Here is a 17500-nt window from a genome sequence, read left to right on the forward strand (position 1 = left end):
TGCTTTCAAATAAACTAAATTCCAAGGAAGTAAAAATATGTCCAATAAACAGGAAAAATAAAGACTTAAGAACATTCGAAAAGACTGAAATGGTAAATCCAGAAAATCTGAGTGACTAAGGAAACATAATCACAAGATTGATAAATACGATGACAGTAAAAATAAACTATCAGGAGGAAGCTGAGGAATATTAATTATCACACAACAAGCTGCGATTGAAAAGGACAACCAGTAAAACTAATTGGGATTTGTCAAACAGCATGAATGTTACAAATCCGGCTTCTTTGGTAATGTTGCATGCCACGATTAAACAAACACTTATTTCAGTTAGAGAAGTAAAATTAGCATTGTGCAACAGAAAGAGTTGTGAACCTTGTGATGTTTGTTGTATAATTTTTTTTAGTACAAGTTTATTTTTATAAATGTGATTTTCAGGGATATAGGGGGTCAGTGGAAAACCAAGATAGCTATTGAAAGCAGTTTGACATTTTTTGGAACAATTTGATTGTTAGTTTTGAGATGGTTGCTGTTTTGTCATTGGTTGGATTTTTAGTGATTTCTGGTTGGTCATTTGTAGCTTTTTTTTAAGCTGTTAGTGCGATATTTGAGGCAATCAGCATGGATTACTTAACAGACAGTGGTTTGTAATATCTTTTTGGTCAAGATATTTGAGCCATTTTCCTACGTCCTTTGGAGACTTTCAATGTGCAATGTTAAGCAAAATGAGATGAATACTTTCCCATATGTATGGACATAATGGAAGACAATTGTGTAGATTTTAAATGCTTTTAAAATAGTAACTCCTGTTATTGGAGGAAATAGTTATACAAATTAAAGTGACAATATTTTGATACTGAAGTTGAGCCCCAACTAATATCTAACCACTGGGATTTAAGTAAAGAAGGATTTTTGGTGATATATTTGTTTAATAAAACTTTTCTATTGAATATGAAATACAAAACAGGACCAGATGGTTACTGTGGGTCATCAGTCTACTCTTTCTGTTCTGGCAATCAGCTTCAAGTACAGCTCGGCCTCTTTACTCAAAGAGTGATAAATGTTTGAAAAAATCTGTCAATGTAGTAGCGGCAAATACACCAGGGATATTCAAAATAAGGCTGCATGCTATAAGAGAATTAGGGTCAGAGAGAGATGAAATGTGTCAGAACAATGTCAGCCGTGGCTCAGTGGGTAGCACACTTGCCTCCGAGTCAATAGGTTACGGACTATATAATCCAGGCTAACACTTCAGTGCAGCACTCCCTGAGGTTCCGCCTTTCGGATGAGATGTTAAATCGAGGCCACATCAGGTGGACGTAATAGATCCCACAGCACTATTCGAAGAAGAGCAGGGGAGTTCTTCCCGGTGTCCTGGCCAATATTTATCCCTCAACCTCAACAAGTAAAATCTTCTCTCTCTCTATATGAGAAGTTATAATTTAAGTATGTTCTAAACTGCAAATATGACTGATGCAAGTGGTCAAGGATACATTCTTTCATAACAAAGTTGTTCTGCTCATGATGCTGCCATTTGCGTTCCAGATTCATTAGCTGAAAAGAAAGTAAATATTGAGAGCCACCATGCTAGGTTCCAACATTTATACACGATTTCAGAATTCAACTTTTAACTTATTTTAGCTGGAATCCAACAGATATTCCCTGACACCAGCTTACGTTGTTTGGACTCTATTTCCTCTGCACATGAGGTGTAGTGAAATTGTAAACATATTCTTCATAAATGAATTTTATGATCTTGCTATGCCTGGTGAACAGTAAATTTTCCCATCTTAACACATGGCTCTGTGAAGAGATCAAGGCCCATTTCCTAATGCCCTATAAGTAAGGGAGAAAATCTTTCCTGTTATACACATTACAATTTCGTATTTTTTAAAAATACGTCTTAACTCACAACAAGAAAAATGATTCGTTACCCTTCATACCCATATCCGAATGGAGTATCAGTTTGTGTAAATTCAATAAACAAAATTCGGCTTCTGGTACAGTGAATGCATGGCTTTTGTCTTCTTGTAAAAACCATACCAGCACATCATATTGTATCCTTCAATCAAGTAGTGAAAAGGAGCCTTTCATCTGGTCAAGCAGCAGAATTCAGAAAAACAATGGCACTTCTGTTAACTTCCTATGATGTATGATTTTCCAGACTTCATTAATCACAAGCTTCTTAAATATACATTACTGATGAAAGGAGAAACTGATGTCAAAAATACAATGATTGTATCATAACGGTTACAAACCCTCAGTGTTAAAAATACAAGCCTATGTAATGAAATAAAACATTTTTCATATCAAAAAGGAACCAAGACCGCAATTCAATGAAATAAATCCTTTTGGTCTTTTGACTAAAAAACACAGGACGCTAAAGTAAATGAAACAAGCTATTCTACCTTTATGACAAAGCAAAGGACTTACCTGGAGGATAAACACTAATAAGGGAGCAGCATTGAGAACAAATCCAGCAGGGTTGCAAAATACAAACAGTCAAAACCCAGTGACATTACCAGTGTAACACCAAGCCGCAGGCAACACTCAGGGCGTGATCTTGCCAGCCCTGGGGAGGCAGGTCTGCCAGGAAAATGGCAGAATCTGGGGGCGGGTACCCATCCCGCCCCCAACCCACCTCCATGCCATCTTCCCAGGAGGCGGGTAGCCGACCCGCGCTGGGTCCTGTCTCCTGGAGGTGGGAAGGGGATTACAGCCACTTAACTGCCTGTTAACGTAGTTAACAGGCAGTTAAGAGGAGTATCCCCATTTTTCCAGCAGAGGCGTGGGCTTCCTGACGTCGGGAAACCCCGCCAGGGTCACCAAGGCGAGCAGTGGGTCTGCGGGGGTCGGAGGGGTCCAGAAGTGCGCTGTGGAGGTAAGTGATGAGTGCAAGTGTGGAGAGGTAAGTGTGTGAGGTGAGTGAAAAGCGATGGAAAATGTTTACTTACCTTTGTTTCTTCCTGCAGGCTTCAACCGTTGGGGATGCGGAGAGTCTCGCATCTCACCGGCAGAGATGACAGCTGGCTGCTGCATTCTCCGATTGAACAGCCATCTGATTTCTGCTCACAAAAGAGGTTTGATGAGTCTTGAATACAAGAACTCATCAAACAACAGAGAATGTCAGTGTTTGACAGCTTCACAGAGCTGTCAAAAGATAACAATTCATCCGTCAAAAATCATACGCTGACGTTCTTTGTAACCGACTTCCCCGTAATTGGCCTGCTAAGCCCGCCCAGCGGGCTTAACAAGGTAAATCAAGGGAAAATAGCGTGGATTGGCCACAAGTCGATGGAGGTGGGACTAAAACCCAACAAGCAGCAGTCCTGCCTCCAATGCGCTCTCATTGACAAAATCGCCCCCTCAGTGTCGCAAGTCTTGTGAGGCACAAGTCAAAAGGGCTGGTGGGCTTTTGTTAAATCCAGAGTTTCAGTAGGGAGTTTGGTACAGTGATGCACTCCCTTGCAGCTCCAGAGCTACTGAATTTCCACCCGACCAACCAGATTACTTTTTTTGTACAGCAAACTGCATACATTTACAAAATCACTTGTAATGCAGTTCCTTGGAATGCTTATTTTCTCTGTGAGTGGAGCAATGCAGCAGATTTCATTAGGGTTATTCTTAAAAGACTAGGTAAGGACAAATATACAGATTTTAGTAAAAAATTGATTTAATAAGGCTTTGCACTGATGTTCTGGCTGCATGAAGTTCACACACCATAGCCTAGAACATGATATTCACAGACTATAGGAAGTCTGCTAGGGAACCCTAGAGAGTCTGCAAGGTCATCAGATTTTTAGTCTGTTGCAGTGACAGATGTAGCAAGGGCATTAAAATTGGTAGCTTGATAATGAATACTTAATCTTTGTGCAAGTAAAACTAATTCAGTTTAATCTGAAGTGTTAAAAATCAGTAATTTGCATAGGTTCTGTCCTCAAGTACAATATTAACTGAGGGGATGCTGTTGTTGTTTCATTATGTTGATGGACTGGATACGATAGTAAGCAACAATGGGAACTGAGGTGTGGGTGAGAGAGGGGAAACAAGGCTAATGCAAGTTATTTACACAAAGTCCAACTGTTTTGTTGTGTGCTTGGAAATCCAGTAATCAACTAACCTCTATTATTTACAAGAAAGAGAAAACACAATAGCTTGTTCATTCAAGTTAATGAGATATGGATCTTGTCTACTGCTCAGTTTGGGCACCATTGTAAAAGTACATTTTGTTTTTTTATCAAATATAAACTGAACAAGAACACAATAACATACTTCAGACAACAAAAAACTGATTTTATTAATGAATACGAACACCTCATTGGAATTTGACAGCTTGTGACAAGGCAATCTGAATAAATGGATACAAGGTGTTGAGTCAGTCTTTTCTCTCCTCAAATGGGGAAACATTTGTGTGTGTGTGTGTGTGATTTGGCTTACTTATCGTCATTGACATGTACACACACACACACACACACACACACTTTCCTTGCTTCCACAGCCTAGCTTCCTGTTAGTGTCAATTATCTACAATAACTATAAGCTGCAGTGTGAAGATTATGGGACAACTGGACTAACAATGGCTACCCTTCATAATTCATAATGCTAACAGGAAGCTCAAGTGGTTATCATGTTGATGTTTGTTTCCTAGAAGATAAATCTAATGTTTCACAAACACAGTAGACTAAAAAAGCAGAATTTGAGCGAGCAGGGGCCAGAAAAAAGCAAGTCTGCAAACTCGCCAGTTCTCTGCCAGAAATGCCCACTGTGTAATTTCCCCTACCTGATTTCCCATTGGTGTTGCTCATTCTCACACAGAATGTTAAAGACCAGCAAGATTATTGGCAGCTGGGAGGGATCCCTTAAAAGGTACTATATAATTTTTTTAACCCTCCATTTGATTGCAAGATACAGGGGTTGTTTCAAAGTGCCCATGACAGGATTTCAAGCAAGAGGATAGAGGAAATCAAAGGTGATATGCCAGGGAGATAACCAGAGACAGAATGCCCATACCCACCATCATGCCACCAACATGTATCAGCAGGCCTAGCGCAGCTACATGACAATGACTGAGGGGGAACTGCTACAACAAGATCTGGACTTCAGCTGGGAGGTAGTTGGAGAGCTGATCCACCTGCTGCAAGGAGCCCAGCCACCAGCTTTCACCACAGAGACAATACTGCCAATAACAGTCAAGGTCAGCTTCACCGTCAACTATTCTGCCATCAGCTCCTTCCAGGTCTTGGCCAAGTTGCTGCCTGCAGATGCGTCAAAAAGGTTATTGATGCATTGTAGAGCAGGTCCACCAGTTTCATCTCCTTTTTCATTGACTAGCAACAGAAGCATCACATAGATGCTCAATTTTACAATTCCGCAGGATTTTCCAAAGCACAAGGATCACTGATGATATTCATGTATCTTGACAAGTTGTAAGTTTAAGGAATGCATACAGTGACACACATGCACAATTTGCAGCTCATCCTATGAGTCAGTAAATGAACATGCATCATGCATCTCGGGTGTGTTGGGAATGACTTGCTGTGTGAAGCCTCATTAATATTTTAATGTGGTAGAAACTTCAGATGCAAGTTGCAGCCTTTATGCATGCTAAACATTCAAAAGGCTGCACAGAAGCTTTGGTGAAATGAGCAGTAAAATAGTAACAGGATCCCAAGGCCTAATTTAGGGTCAATTCCCTGATATCATCAGGGTGCAGCCTTCTACTTGCAGCACACGAGTACCATAGAATTGGGCCAGTAGACCTGAGCGCACTTGGCACTGAATGTCCGATTCCTCAGGAGAGGAAGAGTTTTCACTTTTAGAAGCTGTACTTTAAACATCTGCAGGGCTCATTACTGCCCCCAAAATTATTGAAATTTATCAAAACTGATCCCACGACAAACTTCCTGCAGTCTGCTGCAGAGCAACTTGTCATTCACTGAGTGCCCATTTAAGATGGGGAGTCCTCCATTATGCTGTCCACTGCAGAACTGAATCCTTAAAGCTAAGGCAGCTTGATTTTTGCAAGTTGGATTTTGTTCTGCTCTTTGGGAGTTGCCATACTGAAATTCCTGCATTATTGTGAGGGTAATATTTGTGTGGCTGTTTGCTGGTGTTTTTCAGCAACCCAGGACTTTGGCACACACCTGCAGCAACAGCAACAACTGTAAGTTGTCAACCTCAGCTACAAGTATGCTTGCCAACAGCTGTTGTGGATTTGGAGGGAGGGAGAGGAGTTCCAGTAGAGGGAGCAAAGACAGGTGTGCTCCCAACTCAGGCATTTGTTACCCATCCACAGTCAGCCCAGGGACTATGTTATCTGACCCAGGCACAACTGCTCGGGGGAATGGCTGAAGAGTCATGCTTTCACTCTCCACTTCAGCAGGGACGTAGTCACTAAGCTGTACCATTTGCTGAAGGCTGGCCTACAGACAAGATCCAGCAAAGAGAAAGTCTGCCCGCTGTGGTAAAAGTCACATCGCATTAAACAGTTACACCATAGCATACTGTAGGAAAGATTAAACGCCTAAAGGTGTTCTTAAAATGCAGTTTTCAATATTCCTGCTAAACTCTGGGAAAACAAAGAGTTAATGATAAGATATATAGGTACTTAAAAGGCAGCACTGTGGGAAATAAGATCTTTCATAGTTAGCATCTGGTTCCAATTAGTGACTGGAACTAAGCACACCAAGGCTGGTCAAGGTTGAATGGAGGATAATGTTTTGCTGACCAGGAAAAAAAGTGCCTAGAGTGAGTAACCTTTATCTTGTCCTATCCCTTTGTTGTGATTGATGGCCAAACAAAGTGAAGGGGTTCTTCATAATAGGCCTGCAGACATGATTTCTATCTGGGTTGTCTTGTAAGAAATTTACGGGTGGGCAAACTGAACAGTTTGCATCTAATGGGCAGACCTGGCTTTTCTCAAATATTGACGAATTTGCTCATTGCAAGTGCTTGACATGTGCCTGTCTAACATACAGTCATCAAATGAGGGAATCCTTACTATGCGATGTATTGCTCCAATTGGCCAAAGATATGAAAAAACCTAATGAAGGAGTTCCCTTGAGAATCAATGGTATAAAAGATTCCTATGTGTGAGTGCCCGTAGGCAGCCTGCTGCTCAGACAGGAGCTCACCATGATATTTAATTATGTGTAAATCAGAAAGTTCTGACAATACAGCTGTGTATTTGGTGGATGTTCCTACCGCTAACTTGTGTTAGTGTTCCTTAACAAATGATGCAGTGTAGTAGTATATTTAAGCCAAACATATGGGAGAAAGTTGAAGCGCTCAACAGTAGCTACCGATTTTATCAACTTGCATAAAAGGTGAATTTATTGTAAGCTGGACTTTTAAATTGGATTCTTTAGCATTTGCAACATAAGTGCTATACTTGGGATGAATGAACCATTATCTGACCTAACTCTGTTGTAAAATTCGATATGGGAATCTGAAGGGGAGAAAAAAAATCCAGTTTCAGGGAAATCACTTGGTATTGATCAGGCAAGCCTCTAGGATAAATGTAAAACATAAGCTAACATACCTTATTTACTGTCTACAAACTAAGCTGTCTCTAAATACTGGGGGGAGGGAACTGGGTGGCGCCCCTTTTAGGGTGATAACGTCGCTTAGTGCCCTGAAAAAGGTAGTGACCCTCCGCTGGAAATTCAGTAGTAGCGCCCCAAGCAGGAGGTGGAGCGTTAATGGAAACTGAAACTGAAGTTCGTGGCGGCACATAGCGCCGCGTCATTGCAGGCCTCCTCCCCGATTAAAGGGGAGGGGCCTAGCGCTGCGTGCACCGGGGCCCTGCTAGACCACCGGGGAGCGGGCTGCCATGAAAACAGCCCGGCACTCAAGAGGAGTGCCGGGCTGAGCGATCGCGGCCAGCACCCCGAAAAAAAAGGGAAGGGGGCAGGTGCTGGCAGTCGGCCAAAATAAAAATGGCTGCCCTACACCTGCCCCTTTAACTACCACCAACACCGCTGCAAAAACGCCCCCTAATCCTGTCGGACATATCGTCCGGCGATAGGTCAGGGGGCACAAGGGAAGTTTGTGGCTGGGGTGCAAGCAGGGCGTTGTGCATGGTGATGACGTTATTGCCGGTGGCACAGCACCGCGGTGCGCTACCGGCTACGGCCGCCGCTAACCTCCTGCTGAATTTTGCGGGAGGTGTTAGCGGCGCCGCGCCCTAGGGGATTTGTGGGCGCTAACGAGAGGCGCAAATCAACCCAATTTTTCCCCCTGTTAGCCCTTTAATACAATTGGTGGCAATTTAATTTGGATATAATATTACCCATTGAAAAATAGTACCATGCACTCAAAGTTGCATATGAAATTCTTCTCCATTTCAAATCCCCAGATGACAGATATTTGGATAGACTGATCAATGCAATGCAGAGGTTTTCAACCTTGGTTTCCTAACCCTAAGGGGTCTGCTTGATCATCAAGTTTCTGCCTGTCATCAGATTTTTGCATTGTTCTGTGTTTGTTTGACTTACTAGCACATTATTTCAGTTGCTGTATAACTAGTAAATATTTCGGCAATGACAAAGGTTGTTTTCCTTTGGATTGCTGACACTGTCTATTGGAAACAATATTTGCAGGGAGTTCCAGGGAGTGTGTCAATATTTGCAGGGAACCCCATCACAGAAACATTTGAAAACCACAAGTGTAATGAAAATGATGTGTTGACCAAAAACGAATTTTTGTTTTTGTTTTATCAAAAGGCACAACTTAAACTAAATAAAAATAGTCACCAGATCTGCAAGTTAAACTGCAAACCTTTCTAGTCAGAACAAGTTGTTTACAATCCATCTATGCATCACGGTATTCAGTAGTCTGCGACAGTTAAAAATACTCCCACCTGTGAATGGGTCTCATTCTCCTGCAGCTGAAGCTTCAGAGTATCGTACTCATTTGAGACCTGCTGCATAACCTTCTTAAAGATGTTTCTGCATTTTGTCAGTGTCACCTTCTCCTCCTGCAGTTTCTGGGTAACAGATGGAATAATAATTGTATGTTCATCATTCCTGGCAAATCAATAAAATGCTCAAGAGCAGAGTTGCATAACATAAGCAAAAAGTTCACTCAGAATGACCATGATGAAAATACTGCTGATTATGGATTAGGCCAGAGCTTTCAAGGTGATGTATCATTTGAGATCAGGACTAGAAATCTTATTAAAGTCCAGAAAACAGATGATGTGACAGACAAGATAGGATCAATTTGATGTTGATCATAATGGTCTAACAGTATAAGGCAATAAAATGAGGCTCTTTACCAAGATCATTAAGATTACATTTGATGCAGATAAGTTAGCCAAAAAGAAATGGGGCTAAAAATTCGGTATCGCCGCGCCAGGTCTTTAGTGCCCGAAATTTTGCGCTCGCACGGATTCCCGTAGCGCCCGCCTGAAATTCAGTTGCGCCGCCCCAAGACGGAGGCGGGCGCTATTGCAGGGTTTGGCTGCCTTGTTTGGGGCGATGAAAGTCAGTTTCATGCGTCCAGCTGCCGCTGCGGCACTCGATGCGGTGCAGCAGGCTGGGGTACTGCAGGCCTCCTCCTTCTCTTAAGGAGGAGCTGCCTGCAGCCGTGAGATCGCCGCTGGATTCCCCCGGCAAATGAGCCCGGCACCACGGAGAAGTGCCGGGCTCGCGGGAGTCAGACACCAATGCCGCGGGGGGGTGGTGCAGGAGTCCGGGGAGGGAGGTGCGGCCAGGCGGCCGCCGGGAAAGCGGCTGGCCGCCCCTCCACCTTTATGCGCAGGCCTCTCGGAGCTGCAAGGCACCGTTTTTCAAACGCTGTTTGCGGCCGCTACAGGTGAGGCGGCCGCAACTGAATTTGGCCATCGGCACGGAATAGCATTGGAACCGGGGCGCTGCGCACACCGATGACGTCATCGGTGCCGGCGCAGCGCTACCGGCTAACGCCGATGTTAGGGACCAACTGAATTTCGGGCGCTAAAAAACTTCCGGCGCAAACCACTCTATAGCCAATAAGTGGGCGCAAACGCGACTGAATTTCTAGGCCATGGTTTCTTGTTAGGAGAGCTAGCAACTGTACATCAGGACAGTAAAGTGGAAGAAAGGAAGATTTATAGAATATTGTAAGAGACAGCTGTTGCAAGGGGACAGAAGGAGTGGCTAGTGACAGGACACGATTGATGATTCTTTTCAATAAAACTGTGCTTACAAACTTTTAATAGTGATTTACAGAAGTTACAGATGTGACAGGACAGAATGTTTATGATGCAGTAGCATGAGAAGCATGCTTGAACAAAGATATAGTCCCAGATCTGATAAAAGGGGAAGAGTGAGATAGAACATTTTTAATTGCACCTAGAATAACAAGTTGTTTCATTGGTAGAAAGAAGGATCAGAAGAGTGAAAGCAGCAGTGGACAAGCGGAAAGCAGCAAAGCATTAACAAAGACCATTTCACTTAGTTGACATAAAAGCATAATTTTGCAAGGCTCCAGTCCCAGCATGGAGCTTTATTAGATGGGAGTGAGAGTTAGAGATAAATAGGGTTAATTCTGCAACCCATGTTCTCACTTAATGAGGTTCATTCAAGGAGCTCTTGCCTCATGGCATTTTAAATAATACCCCAAATATATACACTTAAAAAAAAAAGTGAATACAACACATGCCCATTGAGTGTGAAAGTAGCTCCAGTTAAGCCATTGTGAATGATTTCCGCTGCCGATACCTTTTTTTTCTCCTCTCCAGTTGTCTTTAGTCCATCCAAGTTACTGTAGGTTTCTAGAGCATCTGTTATTTGCTGGATCTTTTCCTTTAAAGAACTCAGTTCAGCACTGATCTTGCTTTCCAGTTGTTCGACCTTCTGAAGATCCTGTTGGAGCCGTTGGCTCTCTGTGGTTGGTTGGAGGAAAGGAAAGAGAAGTTATGCTCTAGATAACTATCCCCTTACATTTCCAAGCAAATCAGAAAATTGTATAAAGTCACAGCAGCCAACAAAAATAAGCGAGATAAAATAAAGCACAATGGCCTGGAATTTGCGATCAGCAGCGAAGCAAAGGCGTTCGCTGCTGGCCCCAAAGTACGCTCCGCACAAGGATCTTGCAATCGCTGTGTCGAGAACTTAGGGTTTTCCGACCTTCAGTTCAATTCAACGGAATTTAATGGGGATCCTCTTGTTCGAACTGCTGTGACATCAACAGGCTGTCTAAGCAGCCAATCAAAAGGCAGAATTCTCACAGACAGTGAACAAGGAAGTAAGCCCCTAAAATTCTAACTTTTTAAATAGTTAGAGAGAGCAAAAGAAAGATTTGGGTTCTCACATGGGGAAAGGTAAACCTGAAATAAAGATGGACAAACTTTATTTTGAAAAGTTTCTTCAAAAATTAAATTTTTATTAAAATGGGCAAATTTCACACTACATAAAATTAAAATTCGTTTTTCAGGCACTTAACATTTATTTAGCAGTCAATACGCTGTTAAAACCCCAGTTACACCTAATCCCTTTGGGTCTAAGCTTTAGTGGGAAATTTAACAGCATACTTACTGCAGAAGAGCTGGATTTTTCGTCACTTTCAATGATTTATGAGATTACAGATTGCCAGCTCTGTGGGGAGGGGGGGGGGGTGGTCTCACAGCACAGTCAGTTTTGGAGCTGTCACTGGCAGACCACAACTTCAGGATTTCCGCATGTGCCTGCATATGGGCTAAATCCCGAAGTTGCGGTCAGTTTCAAAAGCGGAAAGACAGTGAACGCTGCCAGTTCGTCGTCATCCCGACCGCAAATTCCAGGCCATTACGTTTTAATGGGTCAACGTGGAGGATAATATACAAGGTGCAATGACTGCACATATTCCTTCACCAGGCAAGAACGTCTGTGGAACATTGCATAAGATAAAATATCAATCAACTTGGGAAGGCACTCTGTAAATCTACTTACCTGTAGTTTTACCTTTTGATATATTTCATGTTCTGGAATTCTTTCTTCTGTTTACAATGTTTGGGCAATCCATGGGAATGCTTTATGTTTACTTGACCAGTGATCCTTTGATCAGTGTGGCAAAACATTACATGAAGAGTTACAAATGTGGCTATTTTACTCCTATTCTGCAGCTTTTTTGAGTTACGGCTTTTTTTTTTATTCGTTCATGGGATGTGGGCATCACTGGCAAGGCCAGCATTTATTGCCCGTCCCTAGTTGCCTTTGAGAAGGTGGTGGTGAGCCGCCTTCTTGAACCGCTGCAGTCCGTGTGGTGAAGGTACTCCCAGTGCTGTTAGGGAGGGAGTTCCAGGATTTTGACCCAGTGACGATGAAGGAATGGTGATATACTTCCAAGTCAGGATGGTGCGTGACTTAGAGGGGAACTTGGAGGTGGTGGTGTTCCCATGCACCTGCGGCCCTTCTGCTTCTAGGTGGTAGAGGTCGTGGGTTTGGGAGGTGTTGTCAAAGAAGCCTTGGCGAGTTGCTGCAGTGCATCTTGTAGATGGTACACACTGCAGCCACGGTGCGCCAGTGAAGGGAGTGAATATTTAAGGTGGTGGATGGGGTGCCAATCAAACGGGCTGCTTTGTCTTGGATGGTGTCGAGCTTCTTGAGTGTTGTTGGAGCTTCACTCATCCAGGCAAGTGGAGAGTGAGTATTCCACCACACTCCTGACTTGTGCCTTGCAGATGGTGGAAAGGTTTTGGGGAGTTAGGAGGTGAAACACTACTGCAGAATACCTAGCCTCTGAACGGCTCTTGTTGCCACAGTATTTATGTGGCTGGTCCAGTTAAGTTTCTGGTCAATGGTGATCCCCAGGATATTGACGGTGGGGGATTCGGCGATGGTAATGCCATTGAATGTGAAGTGGGGCTTTAGAGCTCTACTATGATTAAAGGGTTAAGAATAAGTCTTTTTGTAGAAGTAAGCTGTCTTAAGTTGCTGAACTGACAGTTGAGATAACGCTGAGTATGAGATGTTGATTTTGCAGTAGTGTTAGAATGATTAAACTGTGGCAAGTTGTGTAACTTAGAGATAATTGCAACTAGTCCATTGAACCACAAGAAGCCTAGAGGAGCAGATAAGCAGAAGAATGAGTCAGGAGTCGTCTTCTTAGAAGAATGTATAATGTTGGTGAAGCCCCACCTGGCATAAGCACAATCTCATAGTTGCAGCAACAATTTGTGGTGATAACGGTCATATACTTTTCCAGTAATGAAGGCGGTATCTTGATGTCACGTGTTGGTAGACGGCGTTAATGTAAGCTCTGCTTTATTTTTATATAATCAATCAGTAAATGTGCACTGGGGCGAAACCCAATCAAATTGCAAATATAGATCGTGCACGAGGCTAAGCATGTACCTATATTTTTGTATAAAAGACTGCTTAAAACTTTGTATCATTGGAAAGAAGCCTGGCTAGACAGATAGCAGGGTGTTTCCCCACCGGTGCGAATAAAGACTGCTTGAATCTTCGAATGCAGACCTGGTGTCGAGTGTTTATTTCAAATACTCCACTTCAAATGTCAAGGGGTGGTGGTTAGACACTCGCTTTTATGCGGGCATAGCCTGCTTCATTATCTGAGGAGTTGTGAATGGCACTGAATACTGTGCAGTCATCAGTGAACATCCCCATTTCTGACCTTATGATGGAGGGAAGGTCATTGATGAAGCAGCTGAAGATGGTTGAGCCTAGGACACTGCCCTGAGGAACACCTGCAGTGACGTTCTGGGGCTGTGATGATTGACCTTCAACCACCACAACCATCTTCCTTTGTGCTAGGTATGACTCCAGCCAGTGGAGAGTTTTCCCCCCCCATTCCCATTGACTTCAATTTTACTAGGGCTCCTTGATGCCACACTCGGTCAAATGCTGCCTTGATGTCAAGGGCAGTCACTCTCAACTCATGGCCCATGTTTGGACCAAGGCTGTAATGAGGTCTGGAGCAGAGCGGTCCTGGCGGAACCCAAACTGGGCATCAGTGAGCAGGTTATTGGTGAGTAAGTGTTGCTTGATAGCACTGTCAATGATACCTTCCATCACTTTGCTGATGATTGAGAGTAGACTGATGGGGCGGTAATTGGCTGGATTAGATTTGTCCTGCTTTTTGTGCACAGGACATACCTGGGCAGTTTTCCACATTGTCGGATAGATGCCAGTGTTATAGCTGTACTGGAATAGCTTGGCTAGAGGCGCGGCTAGTTCTGGAGCACAAGTCTTCAGCACGACAGCCGGGATGTTGTCGGGCCCACAGCCTTTGCTGTATCCAGTGCGCGCAGCCGTTTCTTGATATCACGTGGAGTGAATCGAATTGGATGAAGACTGGCTTCTGTAGTGGGGCTCAGGAGGAGGCCGATATGGATCATCTACCCGGCACTTCTGGTTGAAGATGGTTGCAAATGCTTCCGCTTTTTCTTTTTCACTCACGTGCTGGGCTCCACCATCATTGAGGATGGGGATAAAAACATAAGAAATCGGAGCCATTCACTGGCCCTATCGCCATATCCCTTGATGCCCTTACTAATCAGCAATCTATCGACTTCTGTTTTGAATATACCCAATGACTGAGCCTCCACAGCCCTCTGGGGTAGAGAATTCCAAAGATTCACCACCCTCTGTGTGAAGAAATGTCTTCTCCTCTCAGTCTTGAATGGCCTGCCCTTTATCCTAAGGCTCTGGCCCCTGGTTCTAGACTTCCCAGCCAAGGGAAACATTCTCCCAGCATCCTATCAAGCCCTGTAATAATTTTGTATGCTTCAATGAGCTTCCCTCTCATTCTTCTGAATTCAATACAGGCCTAGTTTACTCAATCTCTTCTTATACGACAGTCCCGCCATCCCAGGAATCAATCTTGTGAACCTTTGTTGCACTCCCTCTATGGCAAGTATATCCTTCCTTAGGTAAGGAGACCAAAACTGTACACAGTACTCCAGGTGTGGTCTCACCAAGGCCCTATATAATTGGAGTAAGACTTCTTTACTTCTGTACTCAAATCCTCTTGTAATGAAGGCCAGCATACCATTTGACTTCCTAATTGCTTGCTGCACCTGACCTGCACATTCACTTTCAGTGACTCATGTGCAAGGACACCCAGGTCACTTTGAGCATCTGCATTCCCCAATCTTTCACCATTTAGAAAATACTCTGCCTTTCTGTTTTTTTGTACCAAAGTGGATAACTTCACATTTATCCACATTATAATCCATCTGCCATGTCCTCGCCCACTCACTGAGCCTGTCGAGATCCCCTTGAAGCCTCTTCACATCCTCTTCACAACTGACACTGCCACCTAGCTTTCTATCATCAGCAAATTTGGAAATGTTACATTTAATCCCCTCATCCAAATCATTGATATAGATTGTGAATAGCTGGGGCCCAAGCACCGATCCTTGTGGTACCCCACTAGTCACAGCCTGCCATCCTGAAAAAGACCCGTTTGTCCCTGCTCTTTGTTTTCTGTCTGTTAACCAATTCTCAATCCATGCTAGTATATTACCCCCAATTCCATGTGCCCTAATTTTGTTCACCAACCTCTTTTGTGGGACCTTATCGAAGGCCTTCTGAAAATCCAAATACACCACATCTACCGCTTCCCCTTTGTCTACTCCACTAGTTACATCCCCAAAGAACTCCAATAGGTTTGTCAAACAGGATTTTCCTTTCATAAATCCATGTTGATTCTGCCCAATCTTACTATTAGTTTCTAAGTGCCCAGTTATTGCATCCTTTATAATAGATTCCAGCATTTTCCCAACTACTGATGTGAGGCTAACAGGTCTGTAGTTCCTCATTTTCTCTCTCCCTCCTTTCTTAAATAGCGGGGTTACATTTGCTATCCTCCAATCTGCAGGAACTGTTCCAGAATCTATAGAATTTTGGAAGGTGACAACCAATGCGTCCATTATCCCAATGGCCACCTCTTTCAAAACCCTAGGATGTAGATCATCCGAACCTTGGGATTTATCGACTTTTAGTCCCATTAATTCTGCTAGTACTGTTTTTTTTACTAATAATAATTTCTTTAAGTTTCTCATTCTCGCCACACCCTTGGTTTTCTCGTATTTCTGGGAGGTTTTTAGTGTCTTCCTCCGTGAAGACAGAAACAAAGTATTTATTTAATTTCTCTTCCATTTCCTCATTCCCCATTATAAATTCTCCCGTCTCTGACTATAAAGGACCTACATTTACCTTCGCCAGTCTTTTCCTTTTCACATACCTATAGAAGCTTTTACAATCCGTTTTTATATTTTTCACTAGTTTGTGCTCATATTCCATTTTCCCTTTCTTTATCAATTTCTTGGTCCTCCTTTGCTGATTTCTAAAAAGATCCCAATCCTCAGGCTGACCGCTTTTTCTGGCAACTTTATAAGCTTCCTCCTTTGACTTAATACTAGCTTTAATTTCTTTTGTTAGCCATGGTTGGATCACTTTTCCTTTTGGGTTTTTATGCCCTAGAGGAATATATGTTTGTTGCAAATTATGCATTATTTCCTTGAATGTTAGCCATTGTATGTCCACCTTCATACCTTTTAGTGTAGTCTGCCAATCTACCATGACCAACTTGTCCCTCATACCCTTGTAGTTTCCTCTGTTTAGAATGAAGACCTTAGTTTCAGATTCACTCTCAAACTTAATGTAAAATTCAATCATATTATGGTCACTTGTCCCTAAAGACCCCTTTACCACAAGTTATTGATTAGCCCTTTCTCATTACACAGTACCAGATCCAGAATAGCCTGTTCCCTAGTTGGTTCCTCTACATACTGATCCAGGAAACTACCTCGCATGCATTCCAAAAATTCATCCTCCACACCATTAGTGGTAATTTGATTTGCCCAGTCAATATGTAGATTAAAGTCCCCATGATTATCGTATTGCCCTTGTTACATGCACTTCTAATCTCTTGATTAGATATTCCTGGAGCCTCCTCCTCCTGTTAGTTGTTTAATGGTCCACCACCATTCACGACTGGATGTGGCAGGGCTGAAGAGCTTTGATCTGATCCGTTGATTAGCCAGGACTCTGTATTGCGGAGACTGTCCATGAAGTGTTCATCAAAAACTCAGTTAAAAGATTCTAATAAGGGCTCTTAGATTTTGAAAAATTTGTTATTTTAAAATAATATATAAATCGAGCGCTGTGTTGCTGGTGGTCTGCTTTATTCACTTGCTTCTGTATTATTATATATTTTTTGCTTGAAGGATGCAGTCTGACAATAGTGTTTTCTGCTTTACAGAAGGGACAGGAGTACATGGTGAGCAGCCCATTCAAACTCTGATTCTAAAATCTGACTAAAAGTGTAATTGTTTAACCTCTGGCACATTCACAGGGTATAAATTCCGATCATAGGGAATTGGGTCTGCTTATAGAAAAATACATTTTGCTGTGGGCAAGAAAAAGAAATAGGACAAAGCAAATTGTAACATATGGTAAGTCCTTTAAAATATAATTAATTCAAAAATATTACAACAGTATCAACATCTAGTGAATTAAAATCAGCTGGAATGGTATCCGGTAACACATTTAGCCTTACAAGTGGCTCCAATGGA

The 17500-nt window shown here is 42.8% G+C and overlaps 1 protein-coding gene across 1 annotated transcript in view; it reads right to left on the reverse strand.

Moving 5' to 3' along the window:
• ift74 (intraflagellar transport 74) overlaps positions 1 to 17500 on the reverse strand; it is a 146828-nt gene that overhangs the window by 1575 nt on the left and 127753 nt on the right. The window contains exons 16-18 of the mRNA XM_085991833.1: positions 10701 to 10864; positions 8858 to 8983; positions 1491 to 1551 (exon numbers count right to left, since the gene is read on the reverse strand). Of these exons, the coding sequence (XP_085847959.1) occupies positions 1491 to 1551; positions 8858 to 8983; positions 10701 to 10864 (351 nt within the window). The remainder of the gene's footprint in view (positions 1 to 1490; positions 1552 to 8857; positions 8984 to 10700; positions 10865 to 17500) is intronic.

The sequence above is a fragment of the Somniosus microcephalus genome, chromosome 1, assembly GCF_052327205.1.
Source record: "Somniosus microcephalus isolate GS21.2 chromosome 1, FLI_Smic_1.0, whole genome shotgun sequence".
Lineage (NCBI taxonomy): Eukaryota > Metazoa > Chordata > Chondrichthyes > Squaliformes > Somniosidae > Somniosus > Somniosus microcephalus.